The sequence below is a fragment of the Aptenodytes forsteri genome, unplaced genomic scaffold (assembly GCF_000699145.1).
Source record: "Aptenodytes forsteri isolate BGI_AS27 unplaced genomic scaffold, ASM69914v1 Scaffold154, whole genome shotgun sequence".
Taxonomy (NCBI): domain Eukaryota; kingdom Metazoa; phylum Chordata; class Aves; order Sphenisciformes; family Spheniscidae; genus Aptenodytes; species Aptenodytes forsteri.
In genome coordinates this window covers 2,851,392-2,877,169 of record NW_008794083.1, presented here as the reverse complement: position 1 = coordinate 2,877,169, position 25,778 = coordinate 2,851,392, and the positions used below count along the sequence as shown (strand labels likewise).

The window sequence follows — 25,778 nt, the reverse complement described above, 5'->3', positions numbered from 1 at the left end:
AGAACTCTGAAACTCTGCATCTGCATACACAAATAGGCATTTAAAATAACCCAGTTTATGCATGCAAATGCATGTATTTATGACTAATTAGTGCTTCCAAGACTATGTGCTCAAAGGCTGTAGTGGGACGGGTCAGAACATGCAGGGGGTGCATGCAAGGGATGTGTCTGCTCTGGTAACTGTGTCCATCTGAGTTAGCAGGAAACTGAGGTGTCCCTGCATACTGCTAAGGATGCGGTATGGATACAATTGGGCTCTGACAGTTTTCTGCAAAGACATACCCTATCACTTGTCTACTCTCTCTCAAGAGCTAAGCCAAGATTGAGACATTTCTCTTTTGGAGGGCACTTTGAAATATCTTGGGGCAAGATTTGGACAGCTCAGCACTACATGCAAACCTCATAAAATATTTGAAAGACACAAAAAAGCACTTTTGGCTGTCTTGACCTCTAAATAAATGACAAGTGTTTCAAGAGAGAATAGGCAGGCTGTCACTGATGTTGGAAGAGAAAAATCTCTTTCTACAGGAGGAGCAGATGGAGCATGTTTTGGTGTTGCTGTGCACTTGTCTGCCACTCTGTTTACCCTGTATATACCTATACCAAGACATATGCAGCTCTGAAAATCAGCTCACGGGTTTTGCCTTCTTGTTTTTCAGTGTGAAAATAACCTACTTGTCCCTGTTATCCTCTTTAGAAATTCCACATCTTTTGCTGGCTTATCCCATAGAATAAGGCTGATGGATGCGTGCGTACACAGAAGCAAACTTTTGACTGTCTGGTCCCTAGTTATGGCTTTAGTCAGCTAAGTAATTTGCATCACCACTGAGGCATTAAAAAAATCACTTTGAAAAAATCATATTCATAAGGCATTGTGGAAAAACACAGGAAAAATAGCATTGGGGGTAGGAATTAAACCATTTCACCCCCAAAATATGTAATTGTGAATGCAAATTGTCATTTGAGTGCTCAGTAGAGTAAAGGTGAGAGGAGACTGGAAAGTGAAACAAAAGGAAAGTACAAAAATACTGCAATTAAAATATAATTTATATTTCTTTCTGAAATGCTTCATTTTTTTCCCCTCTAAGATGTTCTGACTATTCTTAGTAGCAGCATATCTTACAGGTAGCATCTTTTTTCTTAAGTAGTGAAAGAGCTAAATGTGAAGAATATCCAGTTTGGAATATCACCTCCAGAAAAAAAGAAGATAAAAGGTGTGTAAGTCCATGGTCAGGTGTCTGAAATACCAGACAGAAGAATGGTCTCCGAGAAAGTCCTGAAAAATTTCTCATGGATGTTTTTGGGGTTTTTTTGCTTTATATGTTCTTGAATCCAGCCTAAGCAGGTATTATAGCATGGGGTATGTGTGGGAGCAAAACCAGACAGGATGCTGGTACAGGTTAGAGAGCACAGAGCACATATGCTGTATTCCAACAGTTTCCCAACAAGGTCTCCTAATGGAGAGCTGGGAAATCTCACTGGGATCTTATTAATGTAATAATAATGTAATGTAATTCTTCCTGCTTATGCATGGGCAGCTTCTACCTCTCTACCTGGTATAAAGTATACATCTAGGCTTTCCACTTATACAGGGACAATGTCTGTGAGGCAGTGGTCTGCACAGCAATTTAGGATAGAACAGCATAGCATGGTATAGCACCTTTACTTGTGGAGAGGTGGGGAAGATAGTCTGGAGGTAATATTTCTTACAGTGACTAGGTAGGAGCCTTTTAACTTACTCCTTGTAGAAACATATCCCAAAGTTCTGTCTACTTGTAATATATGTTGTTATAATTAGCCCAAATAAGTGTAACCTAACTCGGTGTATGGCAGTAAATCGAGGGCTTTATGTGGTGTTCCCAAATTTTCTGTTTGGAGTGTCACACAGTAAGGAATAGTTCACCTCTTAGCTGATTTCTCTGGTGAGCACACTGGTATCACAAGACATACAAACAATTTATTTCCCAGCCATACTGTTCCTTTTTCTGTTGTCTGTCTGCCACATACAGTATATATAAAACCTGTCTTACCTTAAAAGCAAAGAAATGATCTGTGTATTTCTCACCGAACACAAACTTAGCACCTGTGTCAGAGTACTCCAGAAAAGTCTAGGGACAGAAAGCAAAGAAAGTTAGCCATAAGCTCCGGGTCCCTGCCAAAAACTAAGCAAATACTGCTAGTTGTCTGCAGAGATCTGGTGAGGTCCAAGGAGCTTGTGCTCTGCTCTGTATGGGTCCAGGCTTCACTGACTGTGTCAGGCTAAACTGCGGGTCTCTGCTTTGCCCTGCCAAGAGGGCAGGCTGCTTCAGAGTATGTAGATAAACAGCAAGGGCATAGGGCACATTTTCCTGCAGTACCCAACATGATAAAGGCCGTAAGCTATACTAAAAGAAAAATTTATTTTTTAATCCCAATACTGTGGTGCATTTCTACACTCCCTCTCATGCTAATAAGTGCAATAAACAATACAGTTTAAAATGGAGATTTAATGGCTGAAGTAATGAGTTTTGAAAGGAGTAGCCAAAAGCTAGTCTAAAAAAAATCTTCTACTTTTTAATTCTGATGTGGTGGTGCATTTTTGTACTCCTGATGCCAACATATGCAATTAATGTTACAGTTTAAAATGGAGATGTAATAGCTAGAGTAATGAGTTATGACAGGAGTGACCGTAAGCCATACGGAGCTAACAAAAGGGGGCACCAGACCCGCTCCAGTTGGAGACGGAAGGGGAGACTGAGAACCTGGTGACAAAACCCAGATGACTCCCACTGCTTGCAGATTAGCAGACAGAGAGACGTCAGACCTGTGCTTTCGCTCCGGCGCAGAGACAGTACATTCTGCACTGTCTTGTTTTAAATGCGCTTAATTATCCTTACTGTGAAGAACAGCTGTGTGAATAGTATCCCTGGGGTGAAAAGTCTGAATGTCCTTCAGTGGGTACTCTATGATCTGTATTTTGGATTTCTCTTATTTATTACTTTACAGTAATGGACTTTTTTAAAAAAACTTTGTGCCTGCAGACTGCCTGCAGGGACACCTACAGACGGATCCTGTCCTCTCTCTAGAGATCCTTTGCTGCTTGCAGCTGTGGATTTTGCCACCTGTAGTTGAATTCATTTTCTTATATGTTGTGAGAACTATGAAATGCCCCTGGGGCCAGGACTGTGGCTACTCTGAAGACAACAGTGGTTCTGCCTTGCTAAATCCCAAGGCTTTTCAGTGTATCAGGTTTATTGCAAGGATGCTTTGGAGTTGGGCCAGGTCTAAGAGTTTCTGTGCATGCCCTGGCACAATAGTGGTTTTGTGTTTGGAGGGTGCAAGTTATAATTTCAGCCCAAGGATGGTAAAGCCATTAGGAAACAGGGTCACTCTGGCCATTACTCATCAGCCTGTCCTACATGGTTGTGTATTAACTGGACAAAAAAGAAATGAGAAGGTTGAATTCAGGTAGTCAATTACCTTTCTGAGAACCCAGTTTTTCTCAAGAGGGGAAAACATCCGGTGGCAAATGGACCCTTGAATTGCCTGGCTGTTATGTAAGAGTCTCAAGACAGAAAGTGATATAAAAAACAAATTTTTGCCCAGTAGCTTACCTGGATCTGAATGCCTAGCCAGTTAAACACATCAAACCCCACTTTTGTCCTCAGAATAAGAAGCCCAAGAATAAACTGCATTCCTATTCCTGAAAATACTGGTCTCCAAGTAACCTAGATGGACAGAAAAATAAAAATAATTTTATTTTGTTATTTAAATAAATAATAATTTACTTTAGTTGTTTGTTAAAATAATGTAAGGGGATTGTCTGACTATACTACAGGATAGGAGCAGCTGCCAAAACAGGTTGTAGGGGACTTGGAGTGTGAATCACCTCTTCTAATTTGAGAACTCTGCAAGGTGGATGTCTCCATCTGAGCTAGCTGCTGAAAGCCTGGCTAGGTAAGTACGGACATGCCCATTTCACCATTACAGACTGCAAGTAATCAAGTAGTAGGAAAAGGAGAGATAGTTCTTCCTGTGCTACAGTTTATAGGTGAAATAGGCGTACATGAGGGCAGCAGACATGATGCTTTTTTTTTTTTTTTAACTGGAATGGAAACATCAAAAACGAAGTAATGAAGCATGCAGATTCTTCACATATCTGGACTAGGAACAAGGAGATTTTGCTACAGGTTTTTTTGTGTGCTTGGGTAATTTCAACTCTGTTTCTGTTCCCCAGCTTTAAAGAGCTTTGATACTTAAGAACTACTCACAGTTAGGTATTGCGATTCGTATGACATAAAGGCAGTTGTAGGAAAAACTGTGGTTGCCTGTGACCAGTCCCTCTTCACTACACTGCAGATTTTTGCTCTGCTGCCTCAGAAAACATCTTTGTTTTGTGAAAATTGAATCTGATTATTTACAAGACAAAGAGCTGAGATGGCACTCTCTAATTTATTCAGATGATATTTGAATAACACAAGCCAATTAGATGTAATGAGGACCCATGGGAGAGCACAAAGCATTTGGAATACATGAGTTTTCACCTCAGTTGGAGACAGCACCAGATGCAAAGGATGGGGAGTGGCAGGTCCATTAGTCCCTGCTGAGGGGACTTTTTCTGTTAAGAAAGCCTCAGCACTGATGCAAGAGTGTTGAAAAAATGTTGGTGAAACTTGGTGACCTGGACAAAGGATTAATATATGACTGATGAAAACATGTGGTGCATGCTAGGCATGCACACAGGGGTAAAAGCTGAGGTGGGAGTTGTGGTGGCTGAAGTAACCCCTTTGTAATATCACAGTAGTACAGAGTGGACATCTCAGCTGGAAAATTAAAATAAGTGGCATTGACAAGCCTATGGGAATGGGTTAGTGAAAAGTGAAGACCTCAGCTTGGCCTCAGCTGCTGCATTTGCAGTGGGAATCAAACTTGTGAGGGATTAAAAGCTACATGAGGGAAGCACACCTCCAGTTCCATGTGATTTGTGCTGTTGTGATGACAGTGTCCTCAAATAAGTGCCTGTGATGTCCTGAGGACTGCGGTGAGACTCCTGTGGGTGGAAAGCATGGAGCAGGCCTGCCTCAGCTTGCACTGATGCTCCAGGAGCAAATGTGTTCCAATCTGCATCAGGGCTGGAACAAAGGATGCACAGTGGCCTCCCAAAATAGTGAGAGCCAGATGCTGGTACAGCCCCACACATGCTCCCCAAGATGTCAGAGCAAAATTACTTTCCTCAGAAATGAAATACATCACTGGCTTTTGGCAAGCCTGAATTTTGATGTTCATGAGTTTCTGTTACTCTTACTGAACTTGGTGCTAGAGTAGGGGAATAGCTTTTGAGACATTGAACAAAACCCCCCCAAAAGATCCAACATGGACTAAATACTCACTCTGGTTGGGTATTTGGAAAAAATAAACATCAAGAGAACATACATCACAAGCCCACCAAAGGAGATCAGCTGGCAGGATCCCTGTTTTGCTGTGTCAAAGATGAGCCAGCAGATGATAGTTATAATAAGAGCTGCACACAACACCCTAGGAAAAAAAAAGTGTCAAGTATGACATCCTGAAAGAAGACCAGGTATTCCTTCCCCTTCCCCTCCCCGCAACATTTACAACTCTGTCTGTGAACGAACTCTCTGAGCAATGTATTAAGCTGAAACGTGTAGCTCTACACAAACAGGAACCTGCCTTTGCTGATGCAACTCTGATAACAACATCCCTTGGTGGCATCCAGAAGAAATGTCCTCCAACCATGTCCCCAAAGTCAGAGTGTGGGGGAAACCCAATAAAGCACGAGTGACTATTTTCTGGGAGTTATTTCTATTAAATGAAGCGTGAGAAGATACCCTCCTTTCTCACTCCATCCTCCTTTTCCTTTCCTGTCTTCTTCATTGAATCTTTTCTTAGCTCTGGGCAAGACAGGCTGTGGTTTTTATGAATTGCAGTATGCTGTTTAACTGGTGGACCTATGAAACACACACTATTGAGGAGCAGGTTATAAACTGTTTACTTCTTTGTAAATGGCAGTAGTCTGTTTAGAAAAATAAATTTTAATTACAACAATTTTAGCTATCTCAGAAACAATGACAAGATCTGTGTCCAGTGTTTCTATGATCCCCACTATCACAGAACTGTGTTCAGCTTGCATATTGAAGGTAATTACCACAACAACAGACTGAGAGGCAAGGAAATACATCATCCCATTTACAGAGGGGAAAACTAAACATAGTCCCAGTTCTTTAATGTTACTTGTGTCTAACAGTAGTTTAGCTTCCACTGATTTCAGTGGTAGCTAGATACCTAAATTCCGTTTTCAGACCTGGATCAAAAATATTGCAGGCCAACCCTACAAAATGACTTGGACATTGCAATGCTGAATAATGCTTTCTACACCTGAGAGAATTTCTGTCTCTTGGAGGAATCCGTGATCTACAGTTAAAGACTTAATCTGTGATATGTACAATTTAAGGATTGCAGCCCAGGTAATACAGCACTTACTGCCCCTGGCTTGTTCCATCTGCTTATCAGGGTGCTCCTGTTCTGTTTGCTCCTTCCCCCAAAGAGATCGTCTAATGGAGATGCCTGTGTGTGACTACTCTCTAATGTGGCTCCTGAGCAGAAGGACCACAATCTTTATAGCATCTTTCTTAGAAATTCCTGCTCCTGTGGCAAAACCATTTCAAAATCTTAAGAATAAGTTGGGACATTTCCTGAGCCCAGAATGACTCCTCCTTAGAGCTCTTTCTCTCTCAGATAGAAGGTGACCTAGCTGAGATAGAAGGCAGCTGGCCAATTTCCTTTTCCTTTTTAATGAGATTTCATTTGGTCTTTTCTTTGGTCTATGAGCTTCCTTTGGCTTCCCATTTTCCCAGGAATAACTTAAATGTTCCTGATAACTGCTCAGGAATACTTGGAATAAGTATCTACCAGATCTAAGTATCTACCATTTATCTACCAGATGAATGTCCACCATCCCAAATAAAGTTGTATGATCTTATTATGACACTAAATGTGGCTGGCATGTTTTGATTCCTGAAGGTCAAGTAAAAATCGCTATAGGGATATGTGAACAAGTAGTGTCTAGATAACACACTTCAGTCTTTAGCAATTTGCATACATTAGAGTTGTTAAGACTTTTACGAATCTCACAGCTCTCTGAACAAGTGACAGTAAGGCACTTTCTGGCTTGCAGAATGAATGCAGAAGGCTACAATACACCTGAACTTCTGTGAACATGTTCTTTTGCAACAACAAACTTGTCATATATCAATTTGAGGAATTTTTTTACACTTTCTGTCAAGGTTTTTGATACCCAGCTACTGTATTGCAATCTTAAAGGTGTGCTTGAAATCTATAAACTGGAAAATATTGAATTATTCTGTATGTATTCTTTGATCTTATTGCAATTTGTATGATCGATCCATCTCCCTGTGCTTATGGGGATGTAAAATGAAATAAAATTATAGGGCTGAATTGACTAATGCTTTGTCCTTCTGCATAAATAGGAAGTAATTAATATTTACCATTTCAGCCAAAACCAGTGTTTCTCCAGATATCTTTCTCCAGGGGAAAAGAATGCAGCAATTCTGTCTTCATACTTAGCTATTAAAAAATCCCAGCAGATGAAGAAGATGGCTAGGACAGTGATGATAAAGAGTGGCAAGGCTCTCTGAAAATTCAAGCTGCAGGCTGCAATAACTACCGCCAAGTATGCTGTCACAGAAACAAGAATATACATGTCAGTTAGGTTGGTCTTTTTCAAAACAGAATCAAATCTTAAATGTAAAGGATGTGCTTAAAATCAGGCCTGTGTTTATCTTTTAAGTGCTTTTCTGACTCGGCTTAAATACTGAAAAATTTAGCTTTCATAGGTAGTGTTGTTACTTACGATATGCTCATTGATATGAAAGGTGGCTTTCATCCTGTCAGAGCAGTTTATATGCTTTGGCCAAGCCAAGTTCATATCAAACATGTTAATCACTTGGGAAAATTAAACACGTCTACAGAACTGCTTTTTCCTGTGTAAAAACAGAATTAAGAACAATGGGTCTTGTTCCTTCTTTCACAGGAGGATGACTTTATCCCATAAAACTAGAAGAAACACTTAGAGACATTTGTCAATTGCCTGATTTGATGGCCCTCTCAAGTAATTGGGAAGCTTAGGAGTAGTTTATTTCATAAAGTAGCTGTGAAATGACTTGTCATTTGGCAGGTTCATTGCTAATACATGCTGGCCAATGAAATATTCAGTTCTTGTAAATAATAATCTGATTTTGTCTATGGCAAATAAGGAGAAGAACTACTGATTTTTGTAAGGCAAGTTGTTTTTTTATGGAATTAATGCATGAAACCCTGACATATCCTTAGAACTCTCTCGCTTTCTTGAGCCAAGATATGTCTGTACTATGACAAAGCAAGATGAGCTGATGCTAGGAGGGCAGGTTATTCAGCACGCAAGCGGCCCTTTTATAGCCACTTTATGGTATGCTGATGCCTATCACACAGACATATTTTAGGTCTACGTGTTCGCAGTGTTCAAATAGGAGGATGTCAAAAAGAAACTTGGTGAAGTGGAAGGAAACAAACCAACCTACTGACTAATTAGGAAAGGGGCAAAGAAGAACATCTGAATAACTTTATAGTGCATGCTGACATAAAACATTCCTCTAGTAAACATTTGCTGTGGATATCAAGTGATATGGGTCAGAACAGAAAACTTTCATTTCTAGCCTGCTGACTTAAGTTCAGTCCAAGTTGGTGCCTGACTCTTTTTAATGTGATTTCATGGTTTTGGGCAAGTTCCTAAAACTGTAATTTAACGGGCCTCTTGGAGGAGGCTGGTAATGGAGTAGACACAAAGACTGAACTACCCTTTTACCCCAAATGTAATTGCTAGTCAGAGCTGAAACATGCTGGAGAAGCAGTGTAGCAAGGTCTCTGCTTTTGTTAAATTTGGGAATGAGCGGAGGTTTTGCGATCTGGAGCTTTCTCTGGGAGTAAATTAACTTTTACCTCCTTTCAAATGCATTCTTTAAGACAGTCATGAGTTTTTTGTAGCAGATAGAAGACAGGCACAGTTTATAATCTCATATAGATAAATAAATAAGGCTTCAGCAACCCTGGGTGTAATATACTGTACCTGTTATTAAAATTCCATAGATCACGTAGTGAATTCTGGTTTTATGTTTCTTGCAAAATTCACAGGCTTTATCATATTTCTTTTCTAAATGCCTAGGAAAATGCAAAAAACAGAACAGAAACTTAAGCTGTAGATAAAAAAGAAGAGAAATTTGCACAGGAAGATCAGGTTAAATTGATCAAAATTTCTCCACTGGAGTATGCTACACTTGGTATGGGTTAAATTTGGATCCCAAAGTGCCAAAGAAGATTGTGCTGAGATCTGCAGAGCTTTTGGGGGGGACTTCTTTGGTTTGATGTTGGACAAGTAAAAAAGAAAATCTGGCAGATATCTAATGGACCAATATTATCAGCTATCCAACGGGCCGAAGTTAGCAGGTCAGTTGGGCTAGCCTCTGAAGCACAGCTCTTCTGTGACGTCTGCCAACAGGGTTAGTGCAAACTGGATAGGTAGTTAAAGATTCAGTGCCCATTACTAGACCCACAAAGATTGTTAATATAGCCAGCCCAGCATTGCTATGTGGAGCAGTAGTGTTGCTATAGTTGCGAAGGCCTAAGGCTGCATTTGTGTGTGCAAAATAACCAATATCCATCCAAAACCTTATTACAGTGTGCATAGATGTTTCTGGATATTTGAAAATTTGGTTGTTAATTATGTTAACTTTTCATCTAAGACTCATTAGTTCATAGAAGCTAAAATGATTTGTTATATTTGAATGTTCTATTCTAGTATCTGTTCTTCCAATTATTACATACTTCACTTTCGTTCTTTTCTCATCTCACTAAGGGTAACAGAGTGATTTCATGAGGGAGGCTGAAATTTAGGGAAATAGCAGTTAAAGGAGTTAATTCAACACAGATTTCTGGTGTTAAGTATGCTGGTGATGCGGATGTATTTCAGTTAAAAAAGCTGTAGCTAAGTAAACATCCTCGTATTGTGCAAGCTGAAAAAGGAACCACAGCTATAGCTCTGTCTCTCTAAAGCGGTGCCTCACACCCTACAGTCTATAAAGGCAACGTTATATTTAGAGATGCTAATTATCCAGACCGTACTTGTTTGGAAACTAGATGCAGCTGGAGTCAGATGCACATGAAAATTCAGCACAAATACCCTTCTTTTCTGTACTAAAAAAAAAAATCAATTAATTTGAAAGAAATTGGAGAGAAACAAGGAATGTTAACTTAATTCATATCAGCATTCAGAACAGCAGAGCAGGAACTTACTCCTTCACCAGTACAGAGAGTAACAGGGTCTCTGAGAAATCTTTATTGCTTTTGATATTTCACTTTTAGTTCTGGGAATTCCTGTTGCCTCACAAATCATAGCTCTTTTTTTTTTTTACTTGTAAGAACATTAGGTTATCTACCCAATCTCAGCAGAGAGATTAGATACAACAGGAAAAGAAAGGAAAGGAGAAATGAGAGACAGATGCATGAATAAGCCAGAGTTACTTTATCAAATTTATGGTTCATCCATCAACCAAAAAAAGGAAAAAATATTGTCTACTATCTGTTACCACTACTTATGAGTCCTTTGGCATTTAAAATTGTTATTTTAAGATTACAATTCCTTGTAATCTCTTCTTTGCTCTAACATCTCTCTCTCCCTTGTTATTTTACTATTTTAAGTGATTATCACTTTGGTACCAGGATATCTTAAATGTTTAGGCAGATATGTAATAAATATGCAGCTCTGTTGTGAAAGGTGGCAGAAAAAACATCTTCCTTATGAAATCTGGTTAATTTAACTAAGGAAACATTATTTTCTAAAAGCTGATCCTATAGGCTTAAAGTGCAGCATGCTGCTGATGGCTTTTACTTAACCAAAGATGTTGAAAAAGCAGATATCACTTAAGCACGTTTAAAGGAGTACTTTAATGTGAAATATTTTTATATGCCAAAACTATTCTTGCTTGCATTTTGCAACTCAGAAATCCTTTTTCTGGTCTGCATGTACTCTATAAGTGAATGTTAACACCTTGCACATGTAATGAATCCTTGTTATCAACAGACTGATCTTTCAAAGGGGTTGTGTCTCAGACCACAGGCTATTCAGTACTATCTGTTGAAAGAAATCGATGACATTCAAAATTGAGGCACGCTTTGTGAATGCCCCTTTTGAGCAGATACAAGGAACACATTAGATCACATTAGTGCCTGCTTTTAGGAGCTAATTTGCAAAAAATGACTTGGTAGAGATACCATTGCCCTTGTCAGGTGCTCAACATAAAAATAAACCTAGACAAAGTACAAAACCAAGTACAAAACCGAAGAGCATAGAACAAGCCATAGCCTGAATGTAATCAGAATAGAGCAGTGCACTTCAGCTTCCAGCCTACAAGGGGCTTTCACTGCTTGAGGCAATGGTACCTGCTGCTGATGGAAGAACAAGGGGACCTAGGGAACAGTAAGCCCTGTGAATTAAACCTTATTTATCCCACGGCTCTCCATGGGAGTACAAATAAACAGGAATGAATAAAAACCACACAGGCTTCATCTCTGCCGCAACTCAACCCATCTCTGTGCAGAGATGCCTCTTGTTGAGTGACTCTGTGGGCCAGAGTTTGAGGGGGAGAGACCCCACTAACCTTGTACAGCCAACACTTGCCTGTGCAATTAGCTTACTTCTGGGGAGAAGCTGGATGCCTGCCGCTGGAGAGGCTTATCAAACTTGGATGTTTGATCTATTGAATCTCAGCTTTTGTTTTTGCTAGACCAGACCTTAAATGTTTTAAACAAGAAAGTGTTTCATGTTATGTACTGCTAAAGGAATGACAAATCTCCAAAGAACAGAGAGGAGAAATGAGAGAATATTTAAGTGACTTCTAAATACTTTTGCTAGATTTTTGAAGCAGTATTTTAATATGATGTCATCAGTAAACCTGATCATATTAACAAGTCTTTAAGTTCTGTTTATGTACAACTTGAAAGCATAATTAAAATCTTCACAACTACTTCTGTATGTAAGTGTATCATTTGTACAGGCATGAGACCTTTCCAAGTAGTCCAATTTGAGTGAGACAAACTCCTATCTAAAATATCCAGCAAGCGAGTTCCTAGAATCTGCTGATAGAAAGACAGGTTCAAAGCTGAAATGGTGCACTGTATAACAGAATGCAGTCATAGAAATCAGGGGAAAAGTACAGTATGATTTCTGTGAAGGTTTATATGAAGATTCAATATGACAGAAAAACACTAAGACATTAAAACATAATTTTAAGTATTGTATCTTAATTTTTTTAATGTCTTATACAGGGTTTGTAGTTTTCACCAAAAAAACTAATCCTCAAGTAAAATGTAGATGTGTGCTTTCACTGTGTGGTCACTCGGCACCAGTGCTAACGAAGTGTAAAAATTCTGCTCCATCAAATTGGCTTTTTTTACAGCTATTCTATTCTTATTTTGCACTTGGGTAAATAGCTATGCAAACTGAAGGACAATAATGAATCTTTAACTTCCTGAAAGAGATCACTGTTTAAGACCTCTCTTTAAAAAAGGCTCTTATGGAAATGTTGGAAAAGTACTTAATGTACAAAAAGAAAAAATATTTCTCCTTTCATTTGCAAGGCTTTAGAAGGATAGTTCCACGATCACACATGTCAGTTGAAAAGTATAATAATTTTAAATACAATGTGTTTCTGTGTTACACAAATTGCTAGGCAATACAAAGGTCTGTGTAGCATAGGAGTATGGCAGTGAAATTTAGCGCTGTCGCTCCAGAAGCAAAAACACTGGCAGCTTATTGCTTAGGCCAGGATGAAATGAGTGGAAAATTTACTCATCCAAAAGACGTTACCCTTTCAAGCGTGGTTGCTCATCATCTACTGAGTCACGTTTGTTTTCATGCAGATCGCTCTCAATATTGATGTATTCATCCTCCTGGAAAACAGATCGGTGCCAAAGCTGTGAGAGGGGTGCACGCTTGTTAAGTAAGGTGCGAAAAAACAGATCCCCGCTGGCAGATGGCTGAAGCAGTCTCAAGACTTTCCTGTCTGCACTGAGTGCATGGCTCCATCTCTCCTGTCTGCCACCAATGCTGTGATCAGTATCAGGCAAACCCAGTGGTTAGACCATGGCTGTGAACTTTCCCAACCCATCCACACCATTTTGAAAGGGGAAATAAAGGGGAAAAAACCCACCAGTGTTACTCAGAGCTGAAGAGGGCCCCATACAGAGTACCACTGAAAGGGGAGAGCTGTGGGTAGGGATAGTAGAGCTGCTAATTAGCCAGCTTGCCCAGCACCTCCTGTTGACGACCCCCTGTTTTTGTTGCTTCTCTCTTTGCAGAACTTTAGTATGGTGGAAATTTTATGTATGGAGAATGGTTAAAGGGGTGGGGCTTATTGTTTTAAAAATTTAACTAAGCCAATAAATTTATTCTTAAGAAAAGCTGTTGGGAAACGGTAACAGGTAACGATCCTTTAAAGAGAGCTAGCATCCATGGGCTTTGTAGCAGAGACTTGAAATTTGTCCAGATGATAGCACATTTTCATCAGGAACACACCTTTTTGCCACCTGAATCCACATAAGCCTGGTTGCATTAAAGCTTTTGAACAACCACAGTCTGACCTCCACCACATTCGAGGACTGTCCTTGAGGAGGCTGGGAGCAGCACAGCCCCCAAAGTTGCTCGGCGCACCCGTGGGGGCTGCTGTGCTCACCCCCCGTTACTTCCCCCAGCCTGGTCCAGAGGGGCAGAGGGAAAGCGCCTGTCCCATGGGTATGTACCTCCATGCTCATGGTGGGGCCTGCGGAGGGGACAGCAACCTGGGGCAGGCGACCATTACATTCAAAGGCAGCAGTGCCCTTTGTGCCACACTCACGCCTCCTCGTTTTAATGCTGTGCCAGGGCGGCATGATTGGTCGCCTGCCCTTGGGTGTCCAGTCAGGACCACGGTGAAGGCAGACAGTGTTTTCCTGAGCTGGTGGTTGTGTCCAACCCTCTCGAGAGGAGCTGGCCTGCTGTGCCCAGCCACTTGGAACAGTGGCAGGCTGCAGGTGAGTTTAACTTTTTGTTTTGTGTCACTATTATTTGTGCTAACAGCATTCCCCAAACTGCTGTGTGAAGCAAGGCCCACTGCGGACCTTGCCCTGGCCCCTGCCTTCTGTCTGGCGTTCCTGCTGCAGGTGCTGCTGAAAGTCCTGGAAAGCCCTCGGTTGGTTCCTAGTGAGAGACTTGAACCAGCTCAAAGGCAAAATTAACACACGGCCAGTAATTAAAATGGTGTGGAGGAGTATGTATGTAGAAGCTGCTTTTCGTTCCCCTAGGAAAAAGCTCAGCGTGACAAGGACAGGACTCTCTCAGTCCTCTTGATTGCAGTTTTTGGAGGGGTGGTGGGAGTCGTGTGGTTCTGTGGAGCTGCACTGTAACTTACATCTGCATTTTTGCTAAACTCAATTTCTTTCTGTCTTTGGTCTTGACTGTGAAATAAAGCAAACCTGAAAAATGCAGATGCTGCCGCCTACTAAGTTGCTATTATTTTGGTAACAGGGAGCACTCTTGTCAGTGGCTGTAGGAGGTGGGCTTCTCACCTGAAGGACACTGGGTGCTGATAGGATTGAAATATCATTTATTCCTGGGCTTAAATTTGCAGTATGTTGCATGCCAGTCCTTCTCACAGATTTTTGAATCTACATTATAAATCAGGAGTCGATTGGGTCGAAGAGCCATGCTTTCACGTTTGCAGGCACCTACGCTCCCTGTGGCACCATGTCCTCTCTCCTGGTCACAGCTCGAAGCCCATGTCCCACACCTCCTGCCTCCATCCCCACTACCATTCCCAGTGTCCCCCGCTTCATGTACTGCCCAGGCCAGACCGTGCTCCCCCATCGCTCTCCCCCATGCCACAGCATCCTCCCCGGGCCAGGAGCTCGCCTGGATCACCCACAGCCTGGGCTCTGGCTCTTTGAATTTGTGAAATATACTGTTTGTCTAACCTATTTTTTCTTTTGAGTATCTCAATATAAAAAGCATCAATCTACATCTTTTCACATTGTCTACAATGCATTTAAATATTCTCAGAATATTATTATGTTGCTATTTTATTGTCACAAATGCTTTCCTACCTCTACATTAAAAGGTGTTAAGAAAATCTGAAATCGAAGATCACTTTGTGTCTAACTCTATGCAGACACACAAGGAAAAGGGAGAATGGATCCAAACCCCTCTTCTTCTTTTTTCATGGCCAAACATGACATCAGATCTGGTTCTTGGGCAGTGTTGGCCCTTGCTGAGGCTAACCCAAGGGCTGCACGGAGCGCGTGGACTTCTGCCAGCAGGGGCACAGCAAAGTCCATACTCTGCAGAGCCTCAAAATAAACTCTTCTGCCTCAGTCACAGTGTGCCTGAGAAAGTGTCGGTGTGGGTATAACTATCTCTACTACACTTGCACAAAGTAGTGACTGAATGCTTCCAGCTGAACCTTTTCAGTGGGAAATTGATTTCTTTGATTAAAATCAAGCTTTCATTGACTGCCACTACTTTTCTCCATTTTTCAACAGTTTCAATCAGTTCTGAATGTCCTTTTATTCTTTTTGTTTTGACATTTTCTTTTTTGCTAGCTTTTTTGAAGAGGAAGGCATAGGCACTGTCTACCACCTTCCTCTCCTAAGATCTCAGATCCTGGTCTAGTTCCCAGGAATGTATATCAGAACAGTCCAAGTGATCCTTTCCACTACTGTAAATCTGGAATCACTTCAACTTTGACAGCAGAGGCATTTCTTTGGCAGCATGCCTTTGCTGCCTCTGATCATATGAAAAAAATATTGGAAGATAGAAAAGAATATCCACAGCATGAGAAAACTTCTATTTCTTACGTGCTGTTTCAATACCATCACCAAACTTGGCAAGTAGATATGATTACAACACAAGAAATCACTAGAAGTTTTTAATGGAACTTTTAGAGTAGCAGATTATTTCTGGAGTGTGGATGTGAAAATATTAATACATGACACTGGTAAAATATCTGTGTTTTTTTTTTAACCTGACTCTCATGTCTTCATAGTGAGCTACTCACTATGTGAGCTTAAACAAATGTACAGTCGAAAGAAGTCAAAATGGATGTGTTTATTATGAAGTCATCTGTATTGTATTCTCCTGTTCTTTCTCTGGTCAGTTGTACATCAGAGCTGTTGCCTGCAGTTTGTGTTTGTCTGAAATTTCCCCTATTTTGGATGAGTAGGTATTTAATAATATGTATGCCGTGTCTGACTCGAAGATTGTATCACTAAACCAAATGTTTCCAGCTTCTCTTTTTCCAACGTCTTGGGAGAAAATGCTTCTATATCAACTCCTCGTCCATAGTATTCCCTCTGATCACCATTCCTGATGCCTCTTTTGTATCTTGTATGAAGCCATTATGACATTAGAAAACATTTTTCTGAATCCTACATGTCCTGTCGATTTTCTGTGTTTTTTCCTTCATGTATTTCTGAGAACAGAACTCGTTTCCCTGTCAGTTTATGAATTTTAAATCAAATTCAGGTTTTGTTAAAATATCTGTCTTGGATTTATTACCACAGCCAATTACTGACATTGAATTTGAGGTTTATGAATTTACATAAGGATATTCAAAAGAAAAAAAAAAGAAAAAACCATACCTGATTAGTATGTACAGTTTTCTTATTTTGTGAATTCTTGATTCTCTGTGAATTGTCTCTGAGACCTTTTGGATTTATAACATCCACACCTTCGCTGTCGTTCTGGGGCATGACAAGACCAGAAATTGTATCAGTTCAAATCAAAAGCTGGAAGCCTTTCTCATGTGCAGCAAGAACTGATTTATACTCTGATGCCTGTGCTTCGAGGTTTTACTTTACTAGTATGGGAAGCCTGAAACTCAGTGTACGGAGCTCAGGTGTTCAAGTCCCTGCACTATTACACAAAGTTGTGTCGGTCATGGATGACCCTTTACTAATGTGAATCTGCTGTTTTCTTGACCCAAACTTACATGTCCTCCCAGTGCTGCCCTTTGCCTCAGGACTGGTTCAACAAGTTTACAAAGATCCAGCCCTTCTCCCCACCAAGGGCAAAATGGCCTACGTGAGCCTTCCCCAGGTTGTTAGTACCTTTGCTCCAGTTTATATGCTCCTTATGCATATGCAGTAAATGCATATTTTTTAAAAAATACATACTTCTATTGCTCTTGGAATAAAACACTCAGAGTATCTTTAAAGAGAGCAGTTAGCTTTAGTACATTAACTCTCTGTGGTATACCTTTTATCAGAGTGTACTGAGAGTTGAAGACAGCCATAACCAGCTTCACTATTTCTACTTTTTTTTTTTATTCTGAAGCTGAGTTTTCTCGTTTCTTAATGTCTTGAAGGGTACATTATTTCTTTTTAACGATCCTTGAAGGGCTGGTTCTTACTGTGGTTTCGTAAGAAAGCTGCTTAAACAAAATGTCAGATAACTTACATCCGCAATTGATATGAATGTTTTGTATTTCAGTGGTTTCTTATGGCAGCAGTTATGGTATGGTCGTTTCACTGTGTTTTATTGCATGAAGTATCTCATTATTTACATGGTAATAAAACCAGTAAATTAGTATCTACATTTTGGCTTCTAAGAAAATGATCATTTCCAAATGAACAATACAAAATAAGCTTAATCATAGTAAATTATGATAAGGCAGGAATAAGCAGTACTACTAGACATAAATTAAATTTTGCCTTTTAGTGGAAACATGACCTTAGAAGCAACCAGAACACACTTCAGTAACATATTTTCCTTAAAAATACTCTGCCTCTAAACTTCATAAAAAATCTGTTTCAGTAAAAGTGTTTCTGGAGCCTTGTGTGTCTGGGGGAAGAGGAATGAGTCGCAAGAAGCTGTTGATTCACCTGCTGTGGCCCTGATAAACCAGATGCCGATACCTCAGTTCCCTTCCTTCTAAGAGAAGAGTATCTTTGCATTCCCTTAAGAGGGAGGTATTTTTTTTTTCTAAAAGCACCTCTGTTACTCATTTGTCTTCTAACGGTGCTGTCTTAGGAGTTTGCCATGGCCTCCCCTGCAGTCGACAGTGAAAGCCTCTACTGAATACTCCATGCAGTGCAAAAAAAAATTATCACAAGAAGCAGTGCTTGACTGTAGCATTGAGATATAATATATTAAAAATACTATACAGGACAGCATAGAGAAGTCAAAGTGGTACAGTTCTGTAATTGACACACACACCTCCCTGGGGATAGTCTGTTTGAAGATTTCTGTACTTGTTGCTGAGCAAGAAAAAGCAGAGATTTCTTAGGACTTTTGTCAGCGAACATGTGAAAAACAGTAAACATGTAAGTTGCTCTCTATACGTACCAGAAGTACAGAATAATTTGTGTTGGAAGAAACCTCTAGAAGTCACTTTGTCCAACCCACTGCTCAACTGCAATAATTACATAAGAGTTTCATTTATAGAGTAATTAAAATATATGAATGTATGAGTAATGTAACAGAAAACTAGTAAGAGCACCACATGATTGCTGGAACTCTAAATAGCCCACACTGCAGAATGATAGAATTGTGTTATTTTCTGCAAGCGTAAAAGGCAGTCATTTCAACTGTTCATACCACATTTCTGGCATGTTCCAAATTCAGTAGAAACTGGTTAATTAGTATTGATAACAAGTTTACTTCAGTAAGAGACTACTTCTGTTGACTAAAACGGCGTTTGAGTGCCGTGAAGCTGAGAAATTTTCATAGATTTCACACCTGATTTTTCAAGTACAATCTCTTCATCTTCCCCTTTATACAGTTTTTTTATTTTGTTTGGTGAAAGTGCATGTTATTTAACCCTGCCCCTTGAAGAAAAAGAATTCTTTTTAATTTCTGATAAGAATAGCAGCATTCAAGTGATATAAACCTGCCTATTCCATTTTCCTGTTTGCTTAGAGTCTTTCTGAGTTTGCTGAAGGAACCCCTCACCAAAATGTCAATCTTTCTGTGCTTATCACCTGCTGTTGCAGATTGCTACCTAAGCACCCGGCTCAAGCAGAAAAGCTTCTACCTCATTTGCTCAGTATCCTTTTCTACCTCCCTGGAAATGTCCGCAGAACAAAACGTTGCAACAGAAAACGGGAATTCAAGCCTTAGGGACTATAGCCAGCACAGTCCTGTTACGAGCACAGGCCAGATCCAGCAATATGCCAAGTCACTTCTGAACCTACTCAATCTGAGTGACATAAGGAAGCAGGAAGTTAAAACCAAATTAGAGAAGCTTGGTTGGGAAGATTCCCTTTAGGCCACACTTGAAGGATTACAGAATTCATCCATCTACTTTGAATGTTGACAACATGAAAAGAGTTACACAGTTGCGCTTCTGCTTTCACACTCTGCTGTACTTTTCGTGATTGGAATTTCCTGCTTGTAAAATATTTGAAAAGGCAAGGGCATGGAGCTATCTCGTACTTGTAAGTGAAGTGCTCTTTCAATGTTTGTTTAGTTCCCTCTAGATGAGCGGTTCATTTGCCAAGTTTTTTTTGCGTAAGTACATTCTTTGACCTTCCCTCCTCTCTCCCCTGCCTTTCGAGGGAGGAGTGGTTTTGCAAAGAGCACATAACTTCTATCGGTTGTGCTTTTAACAGCAGCACACACTCTAGAGTAGATGGTTTTCCGCCCCTGCCAGTTAGCGATGAAAACAGATCGGCTATCAGAGCATCTAGGCAGCTGCTTAAACTGTTTATGGTTTAAGGGTGGGTCATTACAATAGCTTTGGAGATTAGAATCAGGGTACTTAAGGAACTCAGAGGAAACCAGATGCTTCAAAGGCAAATGTTTTAAGTTACTATGTTGGATTTCATTGGATTTCCAATTGCATTCAGTCAGCTCAAATTAAGCCATCTGATTTACAGTTCAAAACTTTGCTATTCTTTTAATACTCAGTGTAATTGAAGACCATTCATCTAAGTTTTCCCCCATGTACTACATTTTGCTAGCTAGAGTGTCATGATTCTGAAGGAGTTAAAATGCATTTTAAGCATTGAGGAAGAATTTTTTCGATCAATAATCGTAGCATTCATAAATTCCTGTCAAATGATAGAATTCAGTGTACAGGACAGGAGGGATGAATGTTCATTATCCATGTGTTAAACTATAGTAAATGAGCTGTAGAGACAGCAGATAAGAAACGTACTGCCAGATTTAAATTCAACTGGCTAAATCTTCATGAGGTGTTTTGAAATGGGTTGTAAATTAGGCTCATCCACCTCTGAGTACACCAGTGTTTTCTTTAAAAACTTAAGTTGTCAGCCTTGAGTAGGATGGTTGGATAGTATCCTGAAATGCAGGATAAACAAGTTAAAATGATAGACTGGCACAAGCTGGCCATAAAAAAAAGAAATAGGAAATCCGTTTGCTCTCGGAGCAAGTAAAATGTATGAGAGGCAGAAAGCAAAAACCAGAAAAACCGAAACAGGAAAAAAAGATGTGCACATTCCTGAGAAGATAACAAGGTGCACATGACTCTTGCTATTATGGCATTCAAAACATCTGTTGATGGCAAGCAGGAACACAATGAGGATGACAAGGACAAGAATCCTAAAAATGGTTTTCACAAGGAATATTTACTTAGCCTGAGAAGAAAAGAGCTTAAAGATATAACTAACTTCCACTATTTCCTGTAAGAGATGGGGTGGTATGTCACAGTTAATTTTTTTTTTTTTAAAACAAGCATGGCTTTGGAAAGCAAGTTTTGAAAATGTGGAAAAGGACTGCATAATTTCCTGCCTGGATCTGATGGCGCTATGCAGTGCAATGCCTTCATAATTTCCAAGGGAAATTACAACAACCATACCCATGAAATTGAAATTCTTAATAGTGCCTATAGTCTTAATTAACCAACCAGACAAGAGTATCTAGGAAGCTGTAGAGAATGGTGATAAACACAGAAATAAATGGCATTTTTTAGGATATGTTATAAGCTTGTTTGAATGTAATGGAGTATGAAAGCTGCATATGTTATAGCAGTATCAATGTCCTTATGTAGAATGAGTAAAAAGCAGAATTTTAAAGCAGATCCTTCCTCAAGTCAGCTTCTTAAGAGCACGGTGTGCTTTGCTACAGAAACAGGTACCAACTGCTTAATGCATCATAACCCTGACCATAGGAGGCCAGTGAACAATAAGTATTTATTAGATGTTATCTTCCCTTTGCATTGTATTTATTTTATGTTTACCTCTGTGTTCCTTTTAAAAGTCAGGGAGTTTTTTGGTCCCATCTACCACTCCTTTTTATGAGCCAGCTCTTATAATTCCTTGAAGAGTAAGTGTGACTTGTTGTTTAATGTCATCGTTAGCAGAGATCTGAATCATTGGAACAGATTAGGTAAAACCTTTGCCTCTTAAATGAGGGCTAAACACAAGCTAGGTAAATCCAATCTCAGTTTTAAGGTTACTGTTAGTGTTGCAGGGTTTCTGAGAAGGAAATTCTGTGGGCAACTGTAGTGATCCTCCAGCCAGTGCCATCAGAGAGAGATGAGAAATGCAAGAGACTCAGTAGTGTTTCTATACACTGTGTGTGACATTATTGTAGGTATAGATACAGAATGTATTACATTGGCATGTAGACACTTAACATGAACAATCTTCTGGATAGCGATGAGACTATGAGGATAATGATTTAGGTTCCTTAAATTGCATGACATATTTACAGGGGGAAAAAATATTAAAAACCTCAATGTCTCGGTATAAACAACGTGGCAATCTGTTGATTCTAGCTACGAGGTAACATCCAGAGCAGGTAACTTTAGCATGTAGGACTTAACAATTGCATTGGGGTTTTATTAAGGTTACATTGCACTGAAAGGCAGGAGAGTGCTTGGGAAGATTGGCAGTGTGAGTAGAGCTATGTATGTTCTTAAAACTGATACAAGAAGCTTACTCATTGTAATACACTCAAATGGCTGTTAGTAACTCAGATGTCCCTAATATTGAAAAGAGAGAGAGAATGAGAGACACAGAGGAGCTGTACATTTGGGTTTTGTTGTCTGTTTTCTTTTGAGACCGTTTTGAGCTGTTAATGAGATAAAAAGTTGCTCCTGCGTCTCCCAGGTACTGGCATTATCACAAGGCAATAACGCAGGACCGGCAGTTTTTGATGCTATGCCTATAAACAGTTCAAGTGGAATCTGCACAGTGTACAAAAGAAGTAGATGATATTTTGCAGGATCATACTTTTTTTAAATGTAATTGATGGTGTTAACAGAACTTTATGTTATGTGGATGCATGCCCTCTCTGAAAGTTAACATTGGTTAACTGATTTCTGAGGGTTGGTTGAAAAAGTTTTATACTTCCGTGATGCAATGAAAATCCTATCATAGTACAGAAGAATGCGTGTGTTTCAGCCAATATGAAATTGAGAAGAGCTCAAATAGTTACCCCTCTTTGACCATTTGTATGACTAATCAAAAGGCAGATTACTCTGTATTACAATCTCTTCATCCTGTTAGAGTCCCTCCACAACAGAAGGCACAATGCCTCTCATTCTTGACATAATAAAGCTCTGATATGATCCTTCATGCATTACTTGCTAGGCTTGAGCTGCTTTGTATTACGTTGAGAGCTCTTTTCTTGATTTATTTACTTTATAAAACAAACTACTTAACCCAGGTTTACTTTGTCCCTGTCTTATTTTTTCTATCCCTTTGTTCGTTAATCATTAAATGGCTCAGGTACATCTGAAGGTACCTATGGAGTGCAATCCCATACTGATACTTAAAATGGCTTAAATTAATCCCTTTCCAGAACACCTTTATATTTTGTGGTTTAGAGAAGATACTCATTGCTTAATACTAGAAGACACAGTATCTTGGAGGAAGAAAAGCATTCACTCTTTGTGCAAGAAAAGCTCAAATACAAGAAAATTGGCAAAAATTATGAGATTGTTTTCTTCTCAGTGGCTTCTACTGTGATTTGTTTTTCTATATGCAGAAGTTTACCTATTTCCTTCTGTGTCTTATTTTCTCTAGGAAATTACTTATATGTTGAGGCAGAGATAGACAGTGTAAATGTAAATGTGAACATCTTCTGGTGTTCCAGGAAGAAAAAGTAACCAGAAAACATGACTCGGGCCCCAGGTTTCATTGTTGGACAGTCTCCATGATTTGGCATTTGAATTATTTAAATCAGAGAGGATTTGCAGGCTCTTGCAAACCTCTGCAATGGACAGGAAAGGAAGCACCTGGGTTCCCTACACATTGCCCAGGTGAACTAGCTGCATAAGTCAGAGAATTATCCCGGGTGACTGTACTGTGCTCCACACAGACTGCTGGGCAAGAGGTGATTTTCAGCTTAGGTCATTCAAGAGCATTCGGCACCGAGCTTCTGCAGCTAGGGAGGGACTTCTCTCCTTCATGGGTTTGTATGCACAGACTTTGGAAGCTGACTGCGCTATCTTAGGCACACATTTTGTGTGAAAATGCAGCCAGGATGAAGCCCTCTCATAGCTCATTCACTTGAACTGAGGGAAACCCAAGTTCAAATTGCTTGTCTATCTGCTCTGAAGCACAGATGCGTTGAGGGCTCTCTGATTACCCAGGAGAATGCCCTAACCACTGGGCTATCATGTTTTAAGAGTTATCTCTCTGTTTCCTCTTGAAGCTGCCCACTTAGCGTGAATTATTAACTGTTGGCTGGAGCAGGGACTTGACCCTAACTCCCTTCTATTCCGCAAATATTCCCTGACCGGCAGATTATCAAATCAACCTATTGCTTGTCTGTCTCTATAGCCCAATGAATAAATATCCAGATGGTTGGATGTCACTGGTGTTACATAATATTCCACATGCTTAGCATCTACAAAGACTTTTCTGTGTTATTTGAATACTGTTGGCCGATGTTCACACCCACTACTTGCTACCCTTCCTGGTAGCTGAGCTCAGGAGCAGCGTAAGGATCAGAGGCTGCAGAGGAGAGCAAGAGGTACTTTGCTAGCACAGCACTTTTTAGAGCCACTGCCTCTCCCTGACCTGTTCTACCTTCAGTAACGAGTACAGTGAACCGGCCTGGCTGTGGGTTCTGTTTGTCTCTGCTCTAATTCCTATGAAAGTGCAGGGATGCTGGGCACTGAGAAACACTAACTAACTGGTTAACAGTTTTTTTGGTGCTTCCACTTTTGAAATCTGCATTTTTTAAATGGCTGTTAACATTACTTCGTGCGCATAATATGCAGAACCTTCTGGGTTGGCTCCTTACCTCCTCTCTGTGCTCTTCTGGGGAGAAAAACAAGACAATTGCACTTATTTTATGCATGGAAGAAAGAAGATATGCCCTACTGTGATTATATGGTTATTTTTCTCGTATTATTAATATACATTGCTTTGATGAGATATATGTCTGCTGCATAATGATGACCTCCTCTTCAACAAAACTGTGAATTACCTATCCTCAGGAAAAAGCAGCAACTGATAGACCAGATGGGAGAGGTGGATGAGCTAGTTGTGAGATCCATCAGCCTATGAAATATTACTGAGTCAGGAGACTTTTCAAAGATACCAGTATGCTAGGCAGCAGATGAAGGCAATAAGCGGAGCCTACTCCTGAATGTGTCGATTGTGCTCCAGCTTTTTATACGAGAGCCTTGTACTTTGGCAGGATATCAGTGCAAATCATGTGGAGTGTTGTAAAATATCTGCAGGCAGAGAGCAGAAATTGCTTTTTCTTTGTTCAGGGACTGAAGTAAGCATTGTTAATTGTTTTTAAGTCCTTCCTCTTCCCCACAAAGCAAAGGAAACCACGCTTACCTGGAAGGCCAAATTGTGCACTCCTGAGCGATCACGGATGGTCTCCTTCAGCTCCATGTGCCTAGTATGGGCAGAAGGATTTTTGGGTGAATGTAGAAAGCTACTTGCAGCACAGGGCAACAGCAGCCAGCACCTGGTTAATCCATTCACAGGGTTGGTGACTGTCACTTGAAGTCTAGTTAGCTGGAGGCACTCTCAGGTTGCTCTTGGTCGCTTATAGCTCCACCTTCTCTCTCCCCTGGCACAGCCCCTTTTGGACAGTGTGGGAAAATGCATTCAATGTTTCTTGAGACAAGAAGGGAGGATTCCTGTATCTCTGGGTGATCCCAAATGCAAATATGTGTACTTATATGACTTCTGGCTTTCCTCACTTGCCTGGGGGAAAATCTTCCCCACCCAGATCTTAGAGAGATCAACACAGGTTTTGTGTTTTTACAGCTATTCTCAAATCACTGTTTCCGTGACGTTATTGTGGCTCTATTTTCATAGTGATTAGGGACTTCATCTAGCAAGAGAAAACAAGGGAAAAAGAGCAACTCCCAAACCTCCAACAAATATTGGTTATGCATTTTCAGTTGGCATGCCAAATCTTATGGCATGGGGTCATTTGGTTATCTGTTCTCAGATAACTCACTTTTAACTGGAGAGTTTTCTAATACTTTTCAGGCTTGCTATTTGCAGTATGGCAAAGTTATATTCTTAGAACTATCAGCTGGGTCTCTTACCCATGTTTTTGGTTGCCTATGGACTTTGTATTTACAGCTTGTTCTGTGTAAGTTCACTGAAAATAGTAGCACTATTACAGACACTAATGTCAGACAGGATTTGAATGAATATAACTTTTGTCTTTAAGGACAACAAAAATGAGGGAGTGTTCTGTTTCTTTGATATACAGCAATGTATATTTATGTACTCATTAAGTGCCTAAATTTGTAA

General features: G+C 40.1%; 1 protein-coding gene across 1 annotated transcript; it reads right to left on the bottom strand.

The window, feature by feature from the left end:
• Positions 1-2,029: 2,029 nt before the first annotated feature.
• On the bottom strand, positions 2,030-24,899 carry LOC103893967 (solute carrier family 28 member 3-like; the record flags this gene model as incomplete). Its single annotated transcript, XM_009273273.1, has 8 exons — positions 24,843-24,899; positions 16,719-16,820; positions 12,916-12,998; positions 9,121-9,212; positions 7,505-7,694; positions 5,369-5,513; positions 3,593-3,706; positions 2,030-2,107 (listed from the first exon to the last, which is right to left on the bottom strand). Coding segments are annotated over exons 1-8 (861 nt in total), but the record flags the coding sequence as incomplete, so codon positions are not given.
• Positions 24,900-25,778: the final 879 nt, after the last annotated feature.